General features: G+C 44.2%; 1 protein-coding gene across 3 annotated transcripts in view; it reads left to right on the top strand.

Moving 5' to 3' along the window:
• RHOT1 (ras homolog family member T1) overlaps positions 1-27,119 on the top strand; it is an 81,296-nt gene that overhangs the window by 16,347 nt on the left and 37,830 nt on the right. For all 3 annotated transcript variants that reach the window (XM_049771608.1, XM_049771588.1, XM_049771599.1), the window contains exons 2-8: positions 11,858-11,916; positions 15,477-15,558; positions 19,366-19,409; positions 20,088-20,141; positions 20,278-20,330; positions 23,908-24,016; positions 24,510-24,611. In XM_049771608.1, coding sequence (XP_049627565.1) covers positions 11,858-11,916; positions 15,477-15,558; positions 19,366-19,409; positions 20,088-20,141; positions 20,278-20,330; positions 23,908-24,016; positions 24,510-24,611 — 503 coding nt within the window. The remainder of the gene's footprint in view (positions 1-11,857; positions 11,917-15,476; positions 15,559-19,365; positions 19,410-20,087; positions 20,142-20,277; positions 20,331-23,907; positions 24,017-24,509; positions 24,612-27,119) is intronic.

Genomic DNA, 27,119 nt, shown 5'->3' with positions numbered 1-27,119 from the left:
CATTGAGATCTGAGACCATGACCTTGGCCTTAGATACATATTTTTGTTTGTTTTTGTGCCACACCCAGCAGTGCTCAAGGATTACTTCTGATATGCACTTAGGAACTACTTCTGATGGTCCTTGGAGGACCATATAGGATGCTGAGAATTAAATTGGGATTGGCTATATGCAATGCAAATGCCCTACCTGTTGTACTATTGCTCTGGTCCTAGATTTTTTTTTTTTATTATTGTGTCAGCTGGGGATGGAACTAGGGTTAGCTGCTTGCAAGGCATCTTGCCTCCTGTCTCTTTGCCCCTCTGCATTCATAGTTTTATGTTTTTGGTTTGTGGCCACACCCAGTAGTGCTCAGGAATCACTCTTGGTGGTGCGTAGGGAACCATATTAGTTGCCTGGGATCAAACCTGGGAAGCTATGTGCAAGGCAAGTCCCTTATCTGTTGTGTCATCTCTCTAGCTTCATCCCACAATTTGCTCACTTCTCTGTTCTTGGGCATTTATATAAAGTATGCAGCACAAGTATTGTTTTGTTTGTTTGTTGGTTTGGTTTGGTGTTTGGGCCACAACCAGTGGCACTCAAGGGTTACTCTTGGCTTTACTCAGAAATTGCTCCTGGCAGGCTCAGGGGACCATATGGGATGCCTGGAATAGAACCCAGGTTCGGGGCCGGAGAGATAGCATGGAGGTAAGGCGTTTGCCTTTCATGCAGGAGGTCATCAGTTCGAATCCCGGCGTCCCATATGGTCCCCTGTGCCTGCCAGGAGCAATTTCTGAGCCTGGAGCCAGGAATAACCCCTGAGCACTGCCGGGTGTGACCCAAAAACCACAAAAAAAAAAAAAAAAAAAGAACCCAGGTTCATCCCTGGTCAGCTGTGTGCAAGGCAAACACGCTACTGCTGTGCAATCTCTCTGGCCCCCCACAAGTATAGTTTTAAAGACTATGCCCAATGGTACTTGGAAAATACTAGGTAATTTTTGTGGGACCCTGCATTTTTGAACTTGAACTCAGGGCTTTGGACCAACCAGGCATGTGCTCTTGCACTTGAGCTGTCTTTCTGGTTTGAGGTTATGGTATTTTAAATAATATTACTGTGTGAGAGGAGAAATGTTTATCATGGTTTATTATTATATGAAGTTTTCTGTTGTTTGGAAATTGAGGTCTATCATTCCTTAACACCACCAATGTACCTTTGTCCTCTTGACCTTTAAAAACGCCATTATTTCTCATCTGTTTTTCTTCCCTCCCTCTCTACTCTAGTCCTTTCCTTCTCCTCCCTATATTGTGAGTTCAAGGATGATCTATGTAAGTCCCCTTTGACCATTGCATTCCTTTTTTTTTTTAGTTTTTGTCCACACCCGACTATGCGGTGCTCAGGGGTTACTCCTGGCTGTCTGCTCAGAAATAGCTCCTGGCAGGCACGGGGGACCATATGGGACACCGGGATTTGAACCAACCACCTTTGGTCCTGGATCAGCTACTTGCAAGGCAAACGTCGCTGTGCTATCTCTCCGGGCCCGCATTCCTTTTTTTTTTTTTAATTTAATTTTTTATTATAACACCATGATTTACCAAGTTGTTCATAGCACAGTAATTTTAAACATTAAATCTTCAACACCAATCTCACCTCAGTGTTACCTTCCTTTCACCATCGTCCCCAGTTTTCTTACCCTATAAATTCCATACCCACCACATAGCCTACCTCCTTGCAGGTACAGACAATTTATATCGTTTGTAGCACATAGTCTGGCCCAACCTGAGAAGGTTCAGCTGCTCATACTGTTTGAATTTAGTCCCAGCTGGGGTATGTAAGGTGTGGTGCTGGGTTGCTGTGGGTCTTGCAGAAAGGGGAATTTGTTCCCACTCATTCTGAGAATGCCACAGAGGTATCAGCCCAGATCAGACTATCTGGGAATATTGGCAGCCACAGGTCTTGGTTGAGGAGCATCACTTTTCTCAATCACAGCATTCTGAAGGGAATGGTTTTTCTGTACATCCCTCCCGTTTTGGGGCCTCACCCAACATGCTTAGGGGTAACTAGGTCTGCACTTAGGAATCATTCCTGACTGATTCAGACCCCCTATCAAATGCCAGGGATTGAACCTGGGTGGCTGTGTACAAAGCAAGCACCCTACCCACTGTACTATTGCTCTGGCCCCAGAAAAAATTTTCCTATAGTACAAAGCAAAGTAAGGTAGCAGAATTTCAGAAAAAGAAAACAACATCTCACAAACTTTGCAGTGATACTGGCTTTAGGCAAGTTTGTGAGTGGCTGCTGAAACAGGTAGAAGTTTGATTTAAAAAATATGATAGAAATATTTGAGGATATGTATGCACATAGTCTCAAAATATCTTCTCACAAGAGACTACCTAAAAAAGTGAAAAGAATTAAAGTGAAAAGTCTTTCACTGTACAGTTAACCTAGCAGACACTACTACCCCCTGTAGATGATGACGACTAACTTGGCTGGTATCTGGGACAAACTGAAGTCCTTTCCTTCTGCTCTGACACACTGAGAAAGTCACAGTATCACTTCTTGAGTATTCTACCCAAAATGCAAAAAGGAATGAGAATCCTCTTAGTGAGATTAAGGAGATGTAACCTGGGTCAGGGAGATAGCTCAAAGGGCTAGGGCCCATCCCTTGAGTGCTTGGCCTTGTGATCCACTCCTGGCACTGCCTGGCCTCCACAGCATCTCTGAGTGTTGCATTGGTGGGCCCCCACCAGTATGAGTTCAAACACCATAGCATTGTGGATCCAGGCACTGGTCTTAATACCGCACTCTTCAGGCCTGTGCCACTGGAAATGGCTCCTTACTCGCCACGATAGAGGCTACCACCCAAAAGACCATAACAACCAAATAGAATAGAATGATTTCTGTTTTCTACAAAGGATAATAGCAAGACAAATGGTGAGATTATTACATATAGATTAGGTAAAATTTTGTGTTGAAATATAGAAATTCCAAGTTGGGGGATCTCTTTGGCAGTGCTTGGGAGTCCAGACAGGGGCCACTCATTGTAGTTGGTGGGCTTGAATGTTAGAAAACAGCAAAGCTCAGTGCCTTGCTGATGTCAGTACTGATGTCTGCCAATAATGGTAGGGATAGAATTTTTTTAGTTTTACTTTTTGGGACCATACCTGACAGAACTCAGGGCTTACTCCAGGTTCTGCTCTTAGGAATCACCCATGGCGGGCTCAGGGGACCAGTGGGATGCTGGGAATTGAACCTAGGCCAGCCTCAGGCAAGGCAAGTGCTCTATCCACTGTACTATTTCTTCAGTCCACTCAGAATTTTGTTTTGTGTTGTTTTGTTTTTTTTGGGTCGCACCCAGCAGCACTGGCTCTGCACTGAGAAATCGCTCCTGGCTGGCTCGAGGGACCATATGGGATGCTGCAATTCAAATGGCCTTCCTTGAACTGTTGTCCTTCCTGAATTGGCCGTGTGCAAAGCAAACGTGCTACCGTTGTGCTGTCTCTCTAGCCCTGTTGTGAGGATTTTTTTTTAAGTAAAAATATATTTTTTGGTGGCGAGGTGACCAAAAAGAACCATTTTTTTTTTGAAGTATCGAGGAAGATGAGGGAGGGGTTAAGAAAGAGTAAATAGTAGCATGCTCAGGAGAGATCATGAGCTTCTCCTAAGGTGAAGAGAGCCCTACCAGCATGAAAGTAGGAAAGTCCACATTTCAAGGACAGTGAGGACCACATGTACTTGGGCAATACATGTGGCCTCAATTTGCTTTTTAATAGTTTTGGGTTTGGAGCCAAACCCAAAGATGCTCGGAGGTTATTCCTAGCTCTGCCTTCAGGAACAAGGTGGAGCTCAGGGAACCATATAGGATACCAGAAATTGAACCTATTTTGGCCACATGCAAGAGAAGTGCCCTTCCTAATATACTATATTGCTTTGGCTTTCTTTTTTCGTTTGATTTTTTCTGGGGGGGTCACACCCGGCGGCGGCGTTTAGGGGTTACTCCTGGCTCTACACTCAGAAATTGCTCCTGGCAGGCTCGGGGGGTGGGGGGGACCATATGGGATGCCGGGATTTGAATCACAGTCCTTCTGCATGAAAGGCAAACGCCTTGCCTACATGCTATCTCTCCGGCCCGGGTTTCTTTCTTTTTTTTTGGTTTTGTTTTTGGGCCACACCCTGCAGCACTCAGTTTACTCCTGATTCTATGTTCAGAAACCACTCCTGGCAGGCTTGGGGAACCATATGGGATGCTGGTGATCGAACCCAGGTCTGTCCTGGCTGGGTCTACTGCATGGGTGGTAGGACAAAAAGGGAGGAGTAGGGAGGATCGAACCCAGGTCTGTCCTGGCTGGGTCTACTGCATGCAAGAAGGCAAACACCTTTCCGCTGTGCTGTGTCCTTTCAATTTTTTTTTTTTTTTTGGTTTTTGGGCCACACCCTGTGACGCTCAGGGGTTACTCCTGGCTATGCGCTCAGAAGTTGCTCCTGGCTTCTTGGGGGACCATATGGGACGCCGGGGGATCGAACCGCGGTCCGTCCTAGGCTAGCGCAGGCAAGGCAGGCACCTTACCTCCAGCGCCACCGCCCGGCCCCTCAAATTTTTTTTAATTAATTTTTTTCCCCTGATTTTTGGGTCACATCCGGTGATGCTCAGAAATTGCTCCTGGCAGAGTAGATCTCATCCATCGAATCTTGAACCCTGGATCCCAGTCACAGAAATGGCACAGTCCTTCACAACAGCTGCAAGTAACAAACCCCATCCAGGACAACCTTATTACTGCTGGAACACCAACGAGTGCCAGCTCTAATATGATATCCTGACAACGAGGAAAAGGGGAACAACTTGACTTAAGAGCAGGTTATCCTGGCCCTCTAGCCACTGATAAGACAAAATCAGAAGACTTGTCACCCGCTGGTAGGTCCAAAAACCAAGAAAGCGATTTGCAGAGGACTGGCTGCTAGAACCATGACCAGACTGTATATATCTTGGGACCAATAAAAAAGCCCTAACCTGGGCCGGGCGGTGGCGCTAAAGGTAAGGTGCGCCTGCCTTGCTTGCGCTTGCCTTGGACGGACCGCGGTTCGATCCCCCGGTGTCCCATATGGTCCCCCAAGCCAGGAGCAACTTCTGAGCACATAGCCAGGAGTAACCCCTGAGCGTTACCGGGTGTGGCCCAAAAACCAAAAAAAAAAAAAAAAAAGCCCTAACCTAGGGTTTGAGCTACGACCTGCACAACAACCATGATCCCAGTTCCAAAGGTCTGGCAGAGACCATTGTAACGGAATGGGGCTTCTGGAAACACAAGGAAAGGCATTATCCTAGGTGCCATCCCAGATTTAGTGCCAAGACCAAGACCAACAACCACAGAAGATGGACTAAAATGATGTTGATGGAACAGAACTTCTACAACCACTAAGACTGACTTCATCATAAGTCCCACCCCTGTAACTGTGCTGATACTGAGATCGCTAGATACAGATGACTCACTATATCATCCAGGAAGAACCAGAAGCCTCCCAAACATCACAAATGGACCACCGGGAGAATAAAGGATCATGAACAGAGTCTATAGTGGATCCCATGACAATATACTCCAAGGGCGGAGAAACCCCATACATCTTAGGCCATGTGAATCCCTTTTTGAATGACCCCAATATTTACTGTGCCTGGGCAGGGGGAAAAATCTTGTTTATTTTTCATATATTACTTTTTATCTTCATGTACTACTATTATCATTTTATTTACCTATTTATTTTTGGTCGATTTCTTTGTTTTAGTGTGGTTATTGAAGTTATTGCCCCATTTATCTTTTTATCTTTTTTTTTTTCTTTCTTTCAGATTTTTGGGAGGCACCAGGCAGCGCTCGGGGATTTTTCCTGGCTCCGGGCTCAGAGATTGCTTCAGGCGGGCATGAGGGACCATGTGGGGCACCAAGATTCAGGCCGATGACCTCCTGCATGAAAGGCAGACGCCTTGCCTCTATATTATCTCTCTGGCCCCTTCTTTTCCCTCTTCATATGCTATGCCATGGTGCCTATCTCAAGATCGAGGCGTTTTTTTTTTTTTTTTTTTGGTTGTGTATTTGTTGGTTTTGTTCTGTTCTGTGGTGCTTAGTGTTCGCGTTGGAACTCTTAATAGATATTTGACACTGCATTTCGTAGGGGTCGAGTGTTTCACCTTCTTTTTCTCCTTCGCCTCTCAAATCGATGACGAGAGCCTCTAGAAGAATTTTGCTTATTTCCGGCATATTAGACTTTTACCCCAGTTTATCACTTTTCTCCTCTTCAAACAAAACCACATAATTTGAACTACCTTCTCCTGCCTCCTAACTAGAGGGGGAAATAAAGGAGGCATCAGGACCAAACAGGTGTAAGACTACGAAGTAATAGGATAGGTACAGAGGGGACCACATAGTCTAGCAGCCCTAGGGGTGAGGGAAGAGGATATGGGTGGTAGGACAAAAAGGGAGGAGTAGGGAAGACAACCCGGTGATGGGAATCCCCTTTGATCTTATGTAAATATGTAACTAAGATATTATTGTCAACAATATGTAAGCCACTATGATCAAAATAAAAATTATGTTAAAAAAAAAAAAAGAAATTGCTCCTGGCAGGCTTGGAGGACCATAAACTTCCATGCTTATAATGTTTTATTCTGCTGCTTAAGTTTTGTAAAAGACCCTTTGAGCCCAGCCTCCTAAATAGACTACATTTCCCACAAAGCCAAGCAAAAGGAATTAATTATTTTTCTTTTTGATCCTGACATCACCAAATCATGAAACCTGATCTTCTGAGGAGGCATGGTAGTGGGCAAGTTGGACTTGTACTTGCATTGGGTCTTTTTAGGCCTCTCCTATAGAGTTGGTGTTTTTTTGGGTTTGGGGGGTTTTTTTGGTTTTTGGTTTTAGGGCCATACCCGGTGACTCTCAGGGGTTACTCCTGGCTATGTGCTCAGAAATCGCTCTTGGCTTGGGGGACCATAAGGGATGCTAAGGGATCAAACTGGTTTGTCCTAGGTTAGTGTCTAGCCAGGCGAACGCCCTACCACTTACACCACTGCTCACGCCACTGCTCTGGCTGGCCCCTCCTGTTGAGGTTTTTTTTGGGGTTTTTTTTTTTTTTTGGGTCACACCCAGCGGTGCTCAGGGGTTACTCCTGGCTGTCTGCTCAGAAATAGCTCCTGGCAGGCACGGGGGACCATATGGGACACCAGGATTCGAACCAACCACCTTTGGTCCTGGATCGGCCATTTGCAAGGCAAACGCCGCTGTGCTATCTCTCCGGGCCCAAGTTTTGTAGGATTTTCTTCAGTTCCCATATCCTGTGACATTGGGCAATCTGCAGCTTTTTTTTGTTTGTTTTTGGGTCACACCCGGCAGCGTTCAGGGATTCCTCCTGGCTCTACGCTCAGAAATCGCTCCTGGCAGGCTCGGGGAACCATATGGGATGCCAGGATTCAAACCACCGTCCTGCATGCAAGGCAAATGCCTTACCTCCATGCTATCTCTCTGGCCCCATTGTTGTTGTTGTTATTGTTGTTTTGGTTTTTGGTCCATACCACATGGCACTCAGGGGTTGCTCCTGGTTCTGTGATCAGATATCACTCTTGGCTCAGGGGACCATATGAGATGCCCAGGATTGAGCCTGAGTCTGTCCAGGATAGCCACCTTCAAGGCAAACACCCTACCACTGTGCTCTCTTTCCGGCCCCTTGCTTGCACTTTTAGTTGAGGCAGACAAGTGGTGATTGATGGGGGTTGTGGTGCCAACACACGATTATCATCAGAGATTGCACTTTCCTGGCCATGACATTTGCACATCTTTTGAAGTTAGATCTAAATTTTTTTAAAAGAAGTTTTATCAAATCACTGTGAGATAGAGATAAAAAGTTGCTAATAGTTGGGTTTCAGTCATAAGTGCTCCAACATCCATCTCTTCATCAGTGTTCATTTCCCTCCACCAATTCTCCCAGTTTCTCTCCCACACCCCACTTTTTAACATGAGCCCCAGACATGCAAAGCATATACTCTAGTCCTTGAGTTCTCTGCTGGCCTTTGGACTCAGTAACCACTGACAGAAGCCATTTGAACAGACTGATAGACATTAAGACTCTGAAGACCCCTGTTAACCTGCCTAGTCTCTGCCTACTCAGGCAGGCCCAGCGGGTGTAGTGCCCCTTGTGGGTTGTTTTCACTGAAACATTTTCATTGATTAGTTCCTATGGCTTGACTCCTATTTCATTCACCCTTCTAATCATTCAAAAAAGAAACTGTGTATCCCTGGCATCTCCTATGGTCCCCTGAGCCTATCAGGGATAATTCCCTGAATACAGTGCCAGGAGTAACCCCTGAGCATTGCCCTGTGTGCCCCCTGCCCTAAAAAAGATAGAAAAGAGGGGCCAGAGAGACAGCACAGTGATAGGGCGTTTGCCTTGCACTCAGTCAACTCAGGAGAGGTGGTTCGATTCCTGTTATCCCATATGATCCCCTGAGCCTGTCAGGGGCAGTTTCTGAGTGAAGTCAGGAGTAAACCCTGAGCATTGCCCTGTGTGCCCCTCTCCCTACCCCACCTCCCCAAAAAAAGAGAAAAGAAAATAGAGATAGGACTTTTGAAGTATAGTTTTCGTTTTGCGGCTGCACTTCATAGGGATAATTAGGGACTTACTGGTGTGGTGCTTGGAGTTCTCTCCAGCAGTACAGGTGATTGTTGCTGTGCTGGAGATTGAACCTGGGCCTCCTACATGCAAAACTTGTACTAGGCCTCTTCTGCTATCTCTTGAGTTCCTGTGACTTTTCTTTTCCTTTTTTTGGGGGGAGGGTTGGTTTTTGGGTCACACCCTGAGGCACTTGGATTATTCCCTCCTGGTTCTGCACTCAGAAATCACCCCTGGCAGGCTCAGGGACCATCTGGGATGCCAGAAATCGAATCCGATCAGTCCTGGGTGGGTCATGTGCAAGACAAATGCTCCACTGCCATGTTATCTCTCTGACTTTCTTTGTACAATTTATTTTCTGGTTTTTGAGTCACACCCAGTTGTGTTCAGAGCACATTCCTGATTGAGTTCAGGGATCACTTTTTTTTTGGGGGGGGGGTGGACCACACCGGGTGATGCTCAGAGGTTACTCCTGGCTATGTGCTCAGAAATTGCTCCTGGCTTGGGGATATGGGACGCCGGGGGGGATTGAACCATGGTCCGTCCTAGGCTAACGTGCACAAGGCAGATGCCTTACTGCTAGCGCCACCATTCAGGCCCCAGCAGGCATCACTCTTGATAGAGAACTCTGGGAACCATATGGGGTGCTAGGGATCAATCAAACCTGGATGGCTGCGTGCACGGCAAACACCCTACCCGTTGTACTCTCCTTGATAGTGCTGAGGCCTCCAAAGCTGCACTCGGCAATGCATGAAGAAGGATGTGGTGCAGGGAATCAACCCGGATCAGGTTAATCATGATGCTATCTCCGATCCACAAAATAAATATATTTAGGGATAGGGGTTTTGGTCTATACTTGGTGGCACTTGGGGAACTCCTGGCTCTGTGCTCAGAAATTGCTCCTGGCAGGCTTGGGACCATGTGGGATGCCGGAATTCAATCCACCATCTGTCTTGAATCAGCGGCATACAAGTCAAACACCCTCCGTTATGCTATCTCTCCAGCTCCTGCAACACTTTTTGTTTGTATTTTTATTTTGGATCCACACCCCATCAATGCTCAGTGATTACTCCTGGTTCTCACTCAGGAATTACTCCTGAAAGTGCATGTTTGGGATCAAACCTCTATTAGCCATGTGCAAGGCAAATGTACTATCTCTCTGGCTTTTGCAACATTGTTTATAAAAGGGAAAAATTGGGAATAGACATTGTTAGATTAATTATGGATAATAAATAATTATGATTAATACATTAGTAAGAATAATTACAGTTAATAAATTATGACAATCATACAATGAATTCTTTTTTTTTTTTTTTGGTTTTTGGGCCACACCCGGCCTTGCTCAGGGGTTACTCCTGGCTGTCTGCTCAGAAATAGCTCCTGGCAGGCACGGGGGACCATATGGGACACCGGGATTCGAGCCAACCACCTTTGGTCCTGGATCGGCTGCTTGCAAGGCAAACGCCGCTGTGCTATTTCTCCGGGCTCATACAATGAATTCTTATACAATTATAGAAATAATATTGGAAGCTTTTTTCGGGGGTGGGGAGTTTGGGCATTACTTAAGGCTTACTCCTGGTTCTTTGCTCAAATGACTATATGGGGGGTGGGGTGGGGCAGGGAAAGGAAGAAACCCGAGAGAGACACAAGCAGAGTAAATGTCCTACCCACTATACTATATCACTCCAGTCCCTGAAAACTTTTTTATTTGTGGGGGGGCCACACCCGGTGACTCTCAGGAGTTACTCCTGGCTCTGTGTTCAGAAATTGCTCCTGGCTCGGAACCATATGGATTGCCAGGAATTGAACCCAGGTCCATCCTAGGTCTGCTGCATGCAAGGCAAATGCCCTACTGCTGTGCTATCTCTTCAGCCAACCCCACCCCCCAGGAAGCTTTCTTTTGGGTTTTGGGGCCAGGAAGCTTTTCTTTCTTTCTTTTTTGTTTTTTTTGGGGTTTTTTTTTTTTTTTTTTTTGGTTTTTGGTCACATCCAGCAGCACTGAGGGGTTACTCGTGGCTCTATGCTCAGAAATCGCTCCTGGCAGGCTCGGGAGACCATATGGGATGCCGGGATTCGAACCACCGTCCTTCTGCATGCAAGGCAAACACACTACCTCTATGCTATCTCTCTGGCCCCAGGAAGCTTTTTTAATGCTAATAGTAAATGGATTTATTCATTACTATTTTGAGTTGGAAGTACTAGTGGGCTTGTGTTTGGGGGACCATGTGGTGGCTCGGTATAAAACTGGGATTGGCCATATGCTAGGCTTTCAGCAACTAACCACACCATCTCTCTAGCTCTATCATTATTTAAAAAAAAATTTTTAACTGATAAACCCTACAAGACTAATATGTATCATATTAACGCTTTACTTGTGTTTGTCAGTTTGCAGTTCAGGGGTATTAAATACTTTGTACGTACTGTATTTTCTGGCATATAAGACAACTGAGTGTATAGATGCCCCCTACTTTTCCTGTCAAAATATAGGGTTTGTGCTATATTTGCCAAATAAGGCTACCTCTTTTAATGCACATCAAATGGAAATTAAAAAAACGTAAGAGAAAAAGAGTATAACCCTCAAAGGTTAACAGTCTATGTTTAATAAAGCTAGACTTTGGAGTGCCAACAATCATTTTACATTTGTCATTTGTAGTGAGTGACTGTGATTTTTTAATTGTGATCTACATTGAGAGCAGGGAGAGGGGGCTCCTTTAGGAGCAGCTGTCTGGGGTGCAGTGATTAATATGACAGCTAGAGGGAGACAGAGTGCCTCCTCTGTGTCCCATAAAAACTGAGCACCAGGGCCCGGAGAGATAGCACAGTGGCGTTTGCCTTGCAAGCAGCCGATCCAGGACCAAAGGTGGTTGGTTCGAATCCCGGTGTCCCATATGGTCCCCTGTGCCTGCCAGGAGCTATTTCTGAGCAGACAGCCAGGAGTAACCCCTGAGCACTGCCGGGTGTGACCCAAAAACCAAAAAAAACAAAACAAAAAAAAAAAACCTGAGCACCAGAGGACTGAGCACCCGAAAGCCACATACCCGGCATTGGCACTCGTTAACTCAGCTCCTCTGTGTGCCCTGAAAGATGAATCAGGACCAGCAGAGGACTGAGTGATAACACCTTGCAATTGAATGTTTCAGATTGTCTCTGCTTTTAACCATAGATGTTGTGGTTGCAGAATTTAAAATTATGTAGAACCAAAACAGTATTAATAATTGTTGTTCCTCCCACAGCTAGAGTTGGGAAGACGTCACTGATTATGTCTCTGGTCAGTGAAGAATTCCCAGAAGAGGTAACTATTTCTCTTTCTCTACTACATTTAAAAAACTATCCAAATCAGGTTAACATGCAGTCAGTGTTGCCCTATTTTGTAGGTGTTTCTTCTTGAGTGCTATGGCTTTTAATTGGTAGGGAACAGAGATGTATTTCCAGAGAGTCCTGTGGACCCCTAGGGCCACCCTAGTGGTGTTTGGGTTTCTTGCTTTGCCAGGAATTGAAATTAGAACCTCTGCATGCCAGACATGTGCTCCAGGTTTTTTTTGTTTTTGTTTTTTTGGGTCACACCCGGCTTCGCTCAGGGGTTACTCCTGGCTCTATGTTCAGAAATCACTCCTGGCAGGCTCGGGGGACCATATGGGACACCGGGATTTGAACCGATGACCTTCTGCATGAATGGCAAACGCCTTACCCTCGATGCTATCTCTTCGGCCCCTGTGTTCCAGTTTTTTGAGCTTTTTCTCCTACTTTGAGAGTTGGAAGTTTTTTAAGGGGTGGGGGCACACCTAACTATGCTCAGGCTTTACTCTTGACATTGCACTCAAGGATCACTTCCAGTGGGCTTGGGGAACCATATGGGGAACCATATGGAGATTGAACCTGATTCGGCCTCTTACATGGCAAATGCTGAACCCAGCCGTACTATGGTTCCAGCCCCAAAAGTTGTAACTTTTTTTTGTTTGTTTGTTTTTTGTTTTTGTTTTTGTGGGTCACACCCAGCAGTGCTCAGGGGTTACTCCTGGCTCCAGAAAATCGCTCCTGGCAGGTTCGGGGGACCATATGGGATGCCGGAATTCGAACCAATGACCTTCTGCATGAAAGGCAGACGCCTTACCTCCAAGCTATCTCTCCCACCCCACTTTTTTGGTTTTTGGGCCCACACCTAGTGATGCTTAGGGGTTACTCCTGGCTATGCGCTCAGAAATCACTCCTGTCTTGGGGGACCATATGGGACTGAGGTCCTTCCTGTGTCAGTCGCATGCAAGGCAAACACCCTACCATTGCGCTGTCGCTTAAGCCCAAGGGTTGTAACTTTTAAAGGAGTTCATATTAGTTTATAAGAGCTATTATTGTATAAAATGTAGGAGAAAGAATTAAAACTAGAGCTCACTTGAACTAACTCCTTTGCTACTTTAGACCTTGGCTACATCACTTGTTAGCTGTGCACTTTAGTTTTCACACTTATAAAATGTGAGCTGAAAAAAATACTACAGAGGGGCCAGGCGGTGGCGCTAGAGGTAAGGTGCCTGCCTTGGTAGGACCGAGGTTCGATCCCCCGGCATCCCATATGGTCCCCCAAGCCAGGAGCAACTTCTGAGCGAATAGCCAGGAGTAACCCCTGAGCGTTACCGGGTGTGGCCCAAAAACCAAAAACCAAAAACCAAAAAAAAAAAAAAAAAATACTAAAGATCATGTAAGCTAGTTTTTTCTACTTTTTTTGTTGTTGTTGGTTTGGGTCACATCTGGCAGCACTCAAGTCATACTCCTGCCTCTGTGCTCAGAAATTGGTCCTGGCAGGCTCGGGGGACCATATGGGCTGTCGGGAATCGAACCCGTGTCCGTCCTGGGTTAGCCGTGTGCAAGGCAAATGCTCTGCCACTGTGCTATAACTCCGGCCCTTTTTTCTACATTTTTTTCTGACCATGGCCCCCTTCTGACCTATTCCTTTCTGTGAGTGTCCCTTCTTACCAGTTGGTCTTGTAGATTTGTGGTATTTACATGAAGTTCATCTGTGGCTTCTTTGGATTATATTAGTTGCCCACAGGCCTGCTGCATACAAGGCAAATGCCCTACTTAGTGTATATACTATTTCTCCAGCTCCAAAGTTACTCTTTCTTTTCTTTTACTTTTTTTTTGTTTGTTTTTTGGAGCCATATCTGGCATCGCCCAAGGGTTACTCCTGGCTCTGCACTCAGAAATCACTCCTGGCAGGTTTGGGACTATATGACATGCTGGAGATCGAACCAAGGTCGGCCTTGACAAGACAAACATCTGACCACTGTGCTCCAGCCTCAAAGCTATCTTTCTTAGAAGTAAAATGTTAAAAAAAAAAGAAGTAAATATTCCTTGAAGTCAAATAGGTTAAACAGAAGAACATTCCTCCAGATGAAGTTAGATCTGGATCCCAGCCTGCCTCCATTCCCTGACATTCTCCAGTCTTTTTTGTTTGTTTGTTTGTTTTTGGGTTACACTCAGCAGCATTCAGGAGTTACTCCTGGCTCTGTGCTCAGAAACCACTCCTGGCAGCCTCAGGAGACTATATAGGATGCTGGGAATTGAATGCTGTCAGGTTCAGCAGTGTGCAAGGCAAACGTTCTACCACTATGGTATCACTCTGGCCCTATGTAAATCTTATGTATCCAGTCAGTTAGCTTCTAGAGGAAATGAAAATTTTATTTATTTGAGAATGTTTTTAGGTTAAAATAAATTTCATTTGTAAAATATCGCAAGCCTTCAACAAAATAAAAGGAAAGATTAAATTTTCTTTTTTTTTTTTTTTTTTTTTTTTTTTGGTTTTTGGGCCACACCCGGTAATGCTCAGGGGTTACTCCTGGCTATGCGCTCAGAAGTCGCTCCTGGCTTGGGGGACCATATGGGACGCCGGGGGAATCGAACCGCAGTCCGTCCGAGGCTAGCGCAGGCAAGGCAGGCACCTTACCTTTAGCGCCACCGCCCGGCCCCTCTTTTTATTTTTTTTAAATTTTGTTTGCTTATTTTAATTTTTGATTTTGGGGCCTCTCCCAGTGGCACTTCAGTTACTCCTGACTCTGAGCTCAGAAATTACTCCTGAAAGGCTTGGGGAACCATATGGGATACTGGAGATCGAATACATGCTGGCCATGTGTAAGGCAAATCCCTATCTACTGTGCTATTATTACTCTGGACCCTCTTTTTGGATTTTGGACCATACCTGACTGTGATAAACTCTTATTCCTGGCTCTGTACCCAGGGATCACTCCTAGGGACTTAGGACCATACATAGTGCCAGGAATAAAACCTGCTGGCTGCGGGCGAGCACACTGCCTACTATACTATTTCTTCAGCCCAAGAAAACAGCAAATTTTCAAAATTTTTTATTTGAAACACCAAATAAATTTTTGGTTTTAGACTGGGTCATATGTGAAGTATCCTTAATATGTCCTGTGCTAGTGCAGACGAAAATATGTATTTTTAGGGTCTTTTTTAATTTGCTTGCTTGCTTGTTTTGGGGTCATGCCAGGCAGCACAAAGGGGTTACTCCTGGCTCTGTGCTTAAACATTACTCCTAGCAGGCTTGGGGGACCACATGGAATGCTGGAGATTGAACCCACATACAAGTCACATGCAAGGCAAATGCCCTACCCAGAGCTATGGCTCTCGCCCCCGAAAATATGTATTTTAAAGATGTTTTATCATATAGTTATAAAAATATTTATATTTGTTGCAAAGCACAAAAATCATAATTTAAACTTATAATACTGTTAAGAATAGGTATAGATGGAAGGGATTCATAGAGGTAAATTTATTTGATCTGCTAAATTTGATTGATAGTAACCAAGTGTTTCTATTTTTTTTTTCTCTTTATTGGGGACAAAGGTTCCTCCCCGGGCAGAAGAAATCACCATTCCAGCTGATGTGACCCCTGAGAGAGTTCCAACACACATCGTAGATTACTCTGGTAATGAATATCCACTTACATCAGTTTAGGGTTAATTTAATTGTTCACAATATAAGTACCTGAACTTAAAAAAAAATAATGTCAGGTGGGGCCAGAATGGTAGTACAATGGGTAGAAAACCTGGTCTTATGGCTGACCTGTGTTTGATTTCTGGCATCTCATATGGTCATTCAAGTACTGCCAGGAGTAATTCCCAAGTGCAGAACCAGGAATTACCTCTGAGCAGTGCTGGGTGTGGCCCCAAAACAAAACAAAACAAAACAAAATGTTCAGAGGGCCAAGGAGATAGAACTGCATAGATTCCGGCCGAAGAGATAGCACAGCTGTGTTTGCCTTGCAAGCAGCCGATCCAGGACCAAAGGTGGTTGATTCGAATCCCAGTGTCCCATATGGTCCCCCGTGCCTGCCAGGAGCTATTTCTGAGCAGACAGCCAGGAGTAACCCCTGAGCACTGCCGGGTGTGGCCCAAAAACCAAAAAAAAAAGAACTGCATAGCTTCGGGGCATAGAGATCAAACCCAGAGTGGCTGCATGCAAGGCATGCTCCTTACCTGCTATACTGTCTTTCTGGCCCCTAAATGATCATTCAGAATCCCTTTATTTTTCCTTCCAAAATCCTATAAGACTTCCATTTTAGAGTTATCAGTTCCTGCTTTACTAAGTTGGGTTCCATAATAATGAAAAAGAGGAAAGGATTAATAAATGACATATTGAGGCCAGAGAAATATCATGGAAGTAGGGCATTTGCCTTGCATGCAAAAGGATGATGGTTCAAATCCCAGCATCCCATATGGTCCCCTGAGCCTTCCAGGAGTGATTTTTTTTTTTTTTTTTTTTTTGGTTTTTTGGGCCACACCCGTTTGATGCTCAGGGGTTACTTCTGGCTAAGCGCTCAGAAATTGCCCCTGGCTTGGGGAGACCATATGGGACGCCAGGGGATAGAACCATGGTCCTTCCTTGGCTAGCGCTTGCAAGGCAGACACCTTACCTCTAGCGCCACCTCGCCAGCTCCAAAAGAAGCTAAGAGGTTGGGATGACCTTTTTTTTCCTGTTTATTTTGTTTTGTTTTTCGGGCCACACCCATTTGATGCTCAGGACTTACTCCTGGCTAAGGGCTAAGAAATTGCCCTGGCTTGGGGGGACCATATGGGACACCGGGATTGAACGCGGTCCTTCCTTGGCTAGCGCTTTCAAGGCAGACACCTTACCTCTAGCGCCACCTCTCCAGCCCTGCCAGGAGTGATTTCTGAGCATAGAGCCAGGAGTAACCCCTGAGCGCTGCTGGGTGTGACCCAAAAACAAAAACAAAAACAGGCATATTGGATTACAGACATGGTATAGGAGGTAAGGCATTTGTCTTGCATGTGACTGCTTCAGCTAGCCCTGGCTCTTTCCCTGGCACCACAGATGATCTTCCAAGCATTAGAGGGTGTATCCCTGAGACCCGAGCACTTTCAAGGTGACCCAAGTAATCATAGGGCCCAAACAGCACTGCATCGGTAGCCTGTATTGAACCACTGACCCAGTTGGTCAAGAATCGCTGTGGAGACTCAGAGATAGTACAGCAGGTAAGGTACTTGCTTTGTACGACTGACCCAGATTCAATCCCATGTGCCCCATTGAGCTCCCAAGTTCACCAGGAGTAATCCCTGAGTACAGAGCCAAGAATAATTCCTGAGCATAGCTGAATATGGCCTCAATTAATATTTTGGTGCTAGGGATTGAACCCAGCACTCTGGAGTATGTGTGAAGCAGATGTTCTATTGCTGAGGTGTATGCCCATTCCTGATTATTTATGTAAGTAATAACTGGCTTTTTTGAGAGGAAACATTTACATGTTATCAAATGGGCATCTAAATAGGTGTCAATAATTATTTTGCTCTTGGTTTATTTGCTTCTTCATCGTAAGTATATCATTCTTAGTCGTGACGTGCCCTGTGGGATTTTGGCACATTCACCCATTGATATCATTTTTAGCCAGAGATCTGAGATAAAAGGAATTCTTGTTTTGTTTTGGTTTGGTTTTGGTTTTGATTTTGGGGTTACACCACATGATATTCAGGGGTTACTCTTGGCTCTGCATTCAGGAATCACTCATGGTGGGCTTGGGGACCATATGAAATGCTGGAGGTCAAACTCAGATTGGCTGCATGCAGGGCAAGTGCCCTCCTTGCTGCACTATAGCATTGGCCCATTAATTTTTTTTAATGGTTCTGGGTTTGAATTCAGAACTACACACATGCAAGTCATGTGTGAGCCACATCCCTATATCTGAAAAGGGCATTCTTTTTGTTGTTTTTTTGGCTACATTGGGTAGTGCATAGGGATTACTCCTGGCTCTGTGCTCAGTAATCACTCTTGGTGAAGTTTAGGAATGCCAGAGATTGAACCCAGGTCATCCAGGTTTGTGCAAATCAAGTGCCCTACCCACTACACTATTGCTCTGGCCTCCGGGAATTCTCTTTTTTTTTTTTGGAGGGGGGAGTGGATTTGTTTTTTGGGACATGCCTGTTGGTATTTAGGTTTTACTCCTGGCTCTGCACTCAGTGATTAGTCCTGGCAGAGGTAAGGGAATCATATGGGGTGCCATAGGTCCAACCTGGATTCATCTCATACAAGGCAAGCACCTTATTAACTATACTTACTCCAGCCCCTGGAAAGAAAATTTGTTTGTTTGTTTATTGAAAGCACACCACACCAAGCAATGCTTAGCAGTTACTCCTAGCTCTGCACTAGGAAATTACCTCTGGCATTGCTCAGGAGTCTATATGGGATGGGGCATGCAAGGCAAATGCCACACCCACTGTTTTAATGCTCTAGCCCAGTGGTCCTCAAACCACAGCCTGTTTTGTTTCTTCACTTCAAAATAAGATATATGCAGTGTACATAGAATTTGTTCATAGTTTTTGTTTTTACTATAGTCTGGCCCTCCAGCAGTCTGAGGAACTGGTCCCCTGTTTAAAAAGTTTGAGAACTACTGCATCTAGCCCTTCCCCCCCCTTTTTTTAATAACATGTTTTTAATCATATCACTGGGAGATACAGTTACAAAGTTGTTTATGATTGAGTTTCAGTCAAAAAGTGTTCAAACACCTATTCCTTCACCATTGTGGAAAAGGAATTCCTGACTCGTTGGTTATGTTCTAGTTTTGCTTCTGGGACCAAGTTTCTATTTACTTTATCTTCTATCTTGATCTTACGTTTACCCAGATTCTTAACTTGATCTTACATGCTTGTATAGCTTCTTTGTTCAGGCTTCTGATTCTTCAATACCCTGTCTTCTAGCTGAAGAGATTTTTGTTTGTTTTATCTTTCAGATGACCCTTTTAAAACTCTAGAATAGATGCCAACCTAGATCTATTACAAAATACTTACTACTCTTCCACACTTGAGCCATTCTCATACAGACATGTCTGCGGTGTTGGCCCGCTTCCTTCTCAGAGTTTCACACTTGCCTTCTCTTTGTCCTAGACTTTGTCCCCTAATGTGGCTGTACACCATGTAAATGATGTCAGCAGTAAGGGATACTTTTATGGCTATTTAAAGGGGTATCACATGAGTTTTTCTTGGCCACTATTTTTTGTTTTGTTTTGTTTTGTTTTGTTTTGGGGCCACACTTGCTGGTTATAAGGACTTACTCCTGGCTCTGCACACAGAAATTACTCCTAGCTGGCTCAGGGGACCATATGTGATGGGGGGGATCGAACCTGGGTTGGCCATGTACAACATACGCTACCCTTTGTGCTCCCTGGTTGGCCATTTTTATGAAAACGTTTTAAATAAATATTTTCTGACTTTGTTATTTGTAGAAGCAGAACAAAGTGATGAACAACTACATCAAGAAATATCACAGGTGAGTTTTGGGGAATTATTTTTTTTAATAACTATTTAAGCACCATGGTTACAAACATGATGGGGTTAGGGAGATCACACCCAGCAGCACTCAGGGTTACTCCTTACTTTGTGCTCAGAAATCGCTCCTGACAGGCATGGGGGACCATATGGGATGCCGGGATTTGAACCACCTTCCATCCTGGGTCAGCTGCTTGCAAGGCAAACACCCTACCGCTGTGCTATCTCTCTGGCCCAATTATTATTATTTTTATTTTTGGTGGGAAAAGATTGGTGATTCTGAGCATGCATTTTTTTTGTTTGTTTGTTTTTGTGGCCTTACCTGACGGTGCTCAGGAGTTACTCCTGGCTCTTTGCTCAGTAATTGTTCCAGGCAGTCTCAGGAGACCATATTGGATGCCAGGGATTGAACCCAGGCCTGTCCAGGTCTGCCAAGTGCAAGGCAAACGCCTTACTGCTATGCTATCACTCCAGCCCTAGAGTGAAACTTTTTCATTTTTTGTTGTTATTACTGAGTTAGAGTATGTGTTTTTGTTATAAGTTCATAATAACTGTGCTCTTACAGGACTACCATGTATGTGTGTGTGTGAGAGAGAGAGAGAAAATTTTTTCTTCCTAGAAACATACATATTTTGTGTGTTTCATTTTATTAAAAATAATTTGTTTCTTTTTCTTGTAGGCTAATGTCATCTGCATAGTTTATGCTGTTAATAACAAACATTCTATTGATAAGGTATGAATATACACTATAGTTAAATTTTAATGGGGGTACTTGTACAATTGATCCTCAGGTTAGAATTTTAGAGTTCCAAGGATAGAAATTTTTAGAGAGCTTTATCACAACTTAATCTTATTAACTTTGATTTTAGGTAACAAGTCGATGGATACCTCTCATAAATGAAAGGACAGACAAAGACAGCAGGTATTCTTTTTTACTCCCAGACTTTGTACATTTAGATTTCTGAAATAGTTTATTGAAAATCTGTAAACCTACATTCACTTAGATCCACCAATGAACATTTTGCCACATTTGCTTTAAAGTAAGGTTCATCTTACATACCTTTTCGGGAAGGAATAACTTGAAACTGCATATATGAACAAAGCAGAAAACAGGTCTGATACGGTATTGATTCTCATTCCATACATAAAATATTTTGTTAATTAATTTCACAGTTTCTACTTTCTTTGCATGCTTTGCATGCTGTTAACCCTGGCTATCCCTGGAATCTCATATGGCCCCCGAGCACATCTAGGATTGATCCTTTAGTACAAAGCCAGGACTAAGCCCAGAGCATAGCCATGTATGGCCCAAAAGCAAAAAAATTTTAAAAGATATATAGGATAAAAAGAGAGGTTCAGTGAGAAAGATGCTTTTCTTGTACAAGACAAACCTTCATTTGGTCCTAGGCACCCATATATGGTGACCTAAGCCTCACTTCGAATGATCCCTGAGCACAGAACCATTATTAGTGGATTGGAATGTTGCTCATTGTAGAACACCTGCCTAAAGTCCTGGGTTTGATCTCTGGTAACATACACACACACACACACACACACACACACACACACAAATACATGTGTGTATGTGTATATAAATAGATAAGAGAGTCTAGAGAGATAATACAGCAGGTACTATTAGGTTTGAGCTCTGATTACCATATGGTTCCCTGAGCCAGAAGTGATCCCTGAGCACAGAACCAGGAGTGGTTCCAGGGGAACTTACATAAATACAAAAGTAGAAAGACTACTATGTGGGCCTGGAAGGTGGCGCTAGAGGTAAGGTGTCTGCCTTGCAAGCGCTAGAGTAGGACGGACCATGGTTCGATCCCCCGGCGTCCCATATGGTCTCCCCAAGCCAGGGGCGATTTCTGAGTGCATAGCCAGAAGTAACCCCTGAGTGTCAAATGGGTGTGGCCCAAAAACCAAAAAAAAAAAAAAAAAAAGAAAGAAAGACTACTATGATAAATCCCTCTGGATACACCCATCAGCTTCAAGTTACCAACTTTTGGCCAGGCTTCTTTCTTTTCTTTTCTTTTTTTTAGGCCACATTTCGATATGCTTAGGGGTTACTCCTGGCTCTGCTCAGGAATTACTCCTGGTGGTGCTTGGGAGGCCGTATGGGATGCTGGGGACTGAACTTGGGTCTGCCACATGAAAGGCAAATGCCCTACCCACTATACTATCACTTTGACCCTTCTTTTATTTCTGTTTAAGTAAAAACGGGTTTTTACCTGAAGGTAGAGGATAAGAGAGAGTAATGTGCTCTTCCAAAGGTGGAGAGAGGGGCCGGGCGGTGGCGCTAAAGGTAAGGTGCCTGCCTTGCCTGCGCTAGCCTTGGACGGACCGCGGTTCAATCCCCCGGTGTCCCATATGGTCCCCCAAGCCAGGAGCAACTTCTGAGCACATAGCCAGGAGTAACCCCTGAGCATTACCGGGTGTGGCCCAAAAATAAAACAAAAAAAACAAAAACAAAAACAAAACAAAAAAAAAAAAACAAAGGTGGAGAGAGTCCCTGGTACACATCTCAGAGTTAAAGCAGAAAAGTCCACATCTTGAGGGGAAATGAAGGCAACATTTGTGCAAAGAAACCTTTACATGAGCTGGCAACATACACGCACAGTGCCAATATATGGGCCCAGGGAGCACATGTACCTTATTTTTTTTGGGGGGGGGGGCACACCCATTTGATGCTCAGGGGTTACTCCTGGCTATGCTCTCAGAAATCATCCCTGACTTGGGGGAACTATATGGAACTCCTGGGGATTGAACTGCAGTCCATCCTAGGCTAGTGCTTGCAAGGGAGACGCCTTATCTCTATAGAGTGCCACCTCTCCGGCCCCATCCTTCTTCCTTTTTTTTGGTTTTTGGGTCACACCCGGCAGTGCTCAGGGATTATTCCTGGCTCGAGTCTCAGAAATTGCTCTTGGCAGGCACGGGGGATCATATGGGACGCCGGGATTCGAACCGATGACCTCCTGCATGAAAGGCAAACGCCTTACCTCCATGCTATCTCTTCGGCCCCATTTTTTTTTTTTTAAGCTTCCACTAAGGTAATTTTGAGGTTCATGGAAACAGTACATTAGATGTGGTGGTTGCTTTTTAAGCAGTTGATCCTCAGCACTGAGTATGATTCCCCCAAGCACCGCCAGGTGTGGGCCCAACCCTCCGCCCAATAATCTCAAGAACTTCATGTCATACCATAAATATTTCTATATCTCTAAAATATGGCCAGTGACTAATGTGTGTGTATATTTCATCCACACCCAATGATGCTTAGGGGTTACTCCAGGTCCTGCACTCAGTAATTATTGCTCCTGGCAGTGATTAGAGACCATATGCGATACTGGGGAAATGAACACGTGCAGAGCAAGTGCCCTACCATAATTCTGGCCAACAGTAACTATATTTAAAATAATTATTTTTCTATTGAATCACCATGAGATACAAAATTTAAAAAGTTGGGCCGGAGAGATAGCATGGAAATAGAGCGTTTGCTTTGCATGCAGGATTGTGGTTCGAATCTCGAAATCACATATGGTCCCCCGAGCAATTTCTGTGTGTAGAGCCAGGAGTAACCCCTGAACGCAGTTGGGTGTGACCCAAAAATCAAGGAAAAATAGAATTTGTTTATGGTTGAGTTTCAGTTATAACACTGTAATAACTTTAAGGTTTTTGTTTGTTTGGTTTTTGGTTTTTCGGGCCACACCTGTTTGATGCTCAGGGGTTACTCCTGGCTAAGCGCTCAGAAATTGCCCCTGGCTTGGGTGGACCATATGGGATGCCAGGGGAGCGAACTGCGGTCCTTCCTTGGCTAGCGCCACCTCGCCGGCCCCAACTTTAAGTTTTAATAATATCTGAATGGGCAGGGAAATCTTTTTTTTTTTTTTTGGTTTTTGGTTTTTGCTTTTTGGGTCATATCCTGTGACACTCAGAAATCGCTCCTGGCAGGCACTGGGGACCACATGGGATGTCAGGATTCGAACCATTGTCCATTCTGGATTGGCTGTGTGTAAGGCAAACGCCCTACCATTGTGCTGTCTCTCTGGCCCTGTCTTATGTTCTTTATTCTTAGTACAGAGTCAGTTTTGGGGGCTTTTTTTTTTTTTGGTTTGTTTTTGGACCACACCCAGTTGCACTCAGGAGTTACTCATGCCTCTTTGCTCAGAACTTGCTCCTGGCAGGCTCTCAGGGTACTATATGGGATGCCGGATATTGAACCTGGATCTGTCCTGGGTCTGTTGCAAACACCTTACTGCTGTACTATCGCTACCAGCCCCAGTACCAGTTTCTAGCAGTAATCAGTAAATATTTGAACTTACTGTTGAATATGAAAATGAACTTATTGAATATAAACTTATTGTTTAATAGGCTTGAGCTAACTGTAGTAGAATATTTGTATTGGGGAGATTAAAATTTGTGTTAGAATGGATTATTGTTTACATTAAATGTGAATATAACATTTTCCATCCCTGTTACTCAATATGCATTGCTCACTTTAGGTTGCCTTTGATACTGGTTGGGAACAAATCTGATCTGGTGGAATATAGCAGTATGGAGACCATCCTTCCTATTATGAACCAGTACACAGAGATAGAAACCTGTGTGGAGGTATGCCTGTTCTCTCATTTGGTTTTCTAAGTGTTGTTGATCTCTGACATGGAAATTCAGAATAGGTGGGGAAATGTAGAATGAAATATGGGTCCTGTTTTTTGGGGGGCGGTCACACCTGGTGGCACTCAGGGGTTACTCCTGGTTCTGAGCTCAGAAATCGCTCCTGGTAGGCACGGGGGACCAGATGGGATACTGGGATTTGAACCACTGTTGGTCCTGGATCAGCTGCATGCAATGCAAACACCCTACCGCTGTGCTATCTCTCCGGCCCCAGGCCCTGTTATTTTTGAAAGTTGTGTAAACCAAGTAAAACTTGAAGTTGATCTCTAAGCTTTCTGTAGGCATAAGTATCAGCATAGCCACAAAGAAAATTGCATGTTTTAGTTTCTTCAAGTGATATTATTACGTAATACTGTATGTTGCTAGTAGAAAGACTTTTAATTCTGGTCCTTATTTCCATAGTATAAAGCTTTTAAACTTTTTTTCCCAGTGCTCAGCAAAAAACCTGAAGAACATATCTGAGCTATTTTATTATGCACAGAAAGCAGTTCTTCATCCTACAGGGCCCTTGTACTGCCCGGAGGAGAAAGAGGTGAGTCCTGACCCTGGCCCCACCAGAAGACTATGTTAGTCAGTATTGGAAAGTGTCAGTCTAATTCTCGTGTTGTGGTTATTTTTACTATACCTACTAACACTTCAAAGGTTTGTTGTTATTCTTTAGACCCAGGCATACTGGTGGTGCTCAGGTGCTGTTCCTGACTTAATACTCCAAAATTACTCTGGATATGGCTTGGGGGACCACACAGTGCTGGGACTCAAACCTGGTCCTCTTACACACAAAACATGCATTCCACCACTGATGTGCCTTTTGGTTCCCAGATCCATTCCTTTATGTCTGTAGAAGACTGCTTTTGTGCTCCAGAGGTAGCGTTCAGTAGTTGCAACAGATGTAGCATTTGTCTCTTATTGCTACTGTACACTACTAATTGCATGGATGGTTGTTTTTTGCTTCATTATTATTTTTTGCAAAGGGGCCCACATCTGACAGTTCTCAGGGCTCATTTCTTGGCAGTGTCGGGGATTGAATCCAAGTCTCCTGCATGTTGCATGCTTTGCACATGCACTGGCCCTTCAATCTAGCTCTGACCCTTCACAATTATTGAAAATACCTGACAGCATTTCAGGTACCATGTGTACCATGCAGTAGGATATTTTTAATTTTGTATTACCTTTCATGCCAACACAGGAAAATAAGCAAATTTTTATATTTCTTTTGTTGGGGGAAGCAGCAGTGCCGAGATCAAACTCAGGGCCTCACACATACAAAGTAAGCACTGTGTCACATCTTTGGACCACAAGGAGGCCTTTTTGTTATTTTGGGGGCCACATCTGACTGTGCTCAAGGCTTCCTCTAGACTCTGCTGAAAGATCACACCTATCTGTCCTCAGAGAACCCTACCTGGTGCCAGGGATCAAATTTGGGTCAACCATATGCAAAGCAAGTACCTACTAGTTGCATTCTCTCTGCATACCATTTTACTATTCCTGAAGCCCTAAAGGAGATCTTTAAAATTTGTTTGGGGCTTTTTGGGGGGGACCACACCCGACCATGCTTAGGGTTTCCTCCTGGCTCCGTGCTAGAAATTGCTCCTGGCAGACTCAGGGGACCGGGATGCCGGGAATTGATCCTAGGTCTGTCAGGTTTGGCTGCATGCAAGGCAAATGCCCTACCACAGTGCTATTGTTCCGGCCCTATTTTTGGTTTTATGGTCACACCTAGCTGGTTTACTACTGGCTCTGTGCTTAGCGATTCTCAGGGGATCATATGTGATGCCAGGGATCAAACCCAGGCCAGCCAGTACAAGACAATTGCCTTAGCCTATGTACTCTTTCTAACCCCTAAATAGGTTTTTAGTTGACAAAGCGAATAGATTTTCTCAGCTCACACTATTGCTCTAATATCAGATTTTTGTTTGTTTTTGGGCCACACTTAGGGGTTACTCCTGGGTCTACACTCAGAAATTGTTCCTGGTAGGCTCGGGGGACCATATGGGATGTCGGGATCAAATCCAGGTCGGTCCCAGGTCACCTATGTGCAAGGCAAATACCCTACTCACTGTGCTATCGCTCTTGCCCCTAATATCATTTTAGTATTCACTGCAGATGCAAAGAACATTCCCATATTTTGTAATATATTTGACTCTTGTTAAGGAGTTCAATTGTAAGTGATTAATTTGCTATGTAATGATATGCTAATAGTACAAATATCAAGAAAAGAATTTAATATAACGCAAAGTACCTTTTATGCAATGAATGTTCATAATTAAAATCTTATGTTCATAATTATCATTATAGACAGCATGTATATGTGTAAAGTGACATTTTCAGGCATGAAATATAAAATATTTAAAATCTCATTTCAGATAAATATTTACAGTCAATCTTCATAATAAAGAACTTTACCCTTTTGGGTGGGATCCACACTCGTGCTCAGGGATTATTCCTGGCTCTGTGCTCAGAAATCGCTCCTGGCAGGCTTGGAGGACCATATGGGATACCGGGAATTGAACCCGGGGCCATTCCCAGTCAGTCACAAGCAAGGCAAATGCTCTACCGCTGTGCTCACGCCCCCAACTTAGCCTGTTTTTTAAAAAAAATACTTAATTTTGAACTCTATTAAGCAAAATAATTCCACTTCTAAAAATTCTTTTCTCCTTAACAGACTTATGTAGCAAATTCCTACAGAATTATATGTATAATTTATTAGTAAAATCTTTGTAGAAATTTAGTTCTCAGTTGCTCTGTAAGTATCATGTAGGTACATGATAACCTTCATTTTGTCTGTTGGCCCTCAAAGCCAATAGACTTTGCTGTGTGTCTTATAAAGTAGTGCTGATGGGCTGGAGATAGCATGATAGCATGGAGGTAAGGCATTTGCCTTGGCATGTGGAAGGACGGTGGTTCGAATTCCGGTATCCCATATAGTCCCCCAAGCCTGCCAGGAGTGACTTCTGAGTGTAGAGCCAGGAGTAACCCCTCAGCGCTGCCGGGTGTAACCCAAAAATCAAACAAAAAAAAAGTAGTGCTGAGTGTAAATACT

This window comes from Suncus etruscus, chromosome 1 (genome assembly GCF_024139225.1).
Source record: "Suncus etruscus isolate mSunEtr1 chromosome 1, mSunEtr1.pri.cur, whole genome shotgun sequence".
NCBI lineage: Eukaryota > Metazoa > Chordata > Mammalia > Eulipotyphla > Soricidae > Suncus > Suncus etruscus.
Note: the sequence above shows the minus strand (reverse complement) of the source record. Positions and strands in the feature narration are given on the sequence as shown.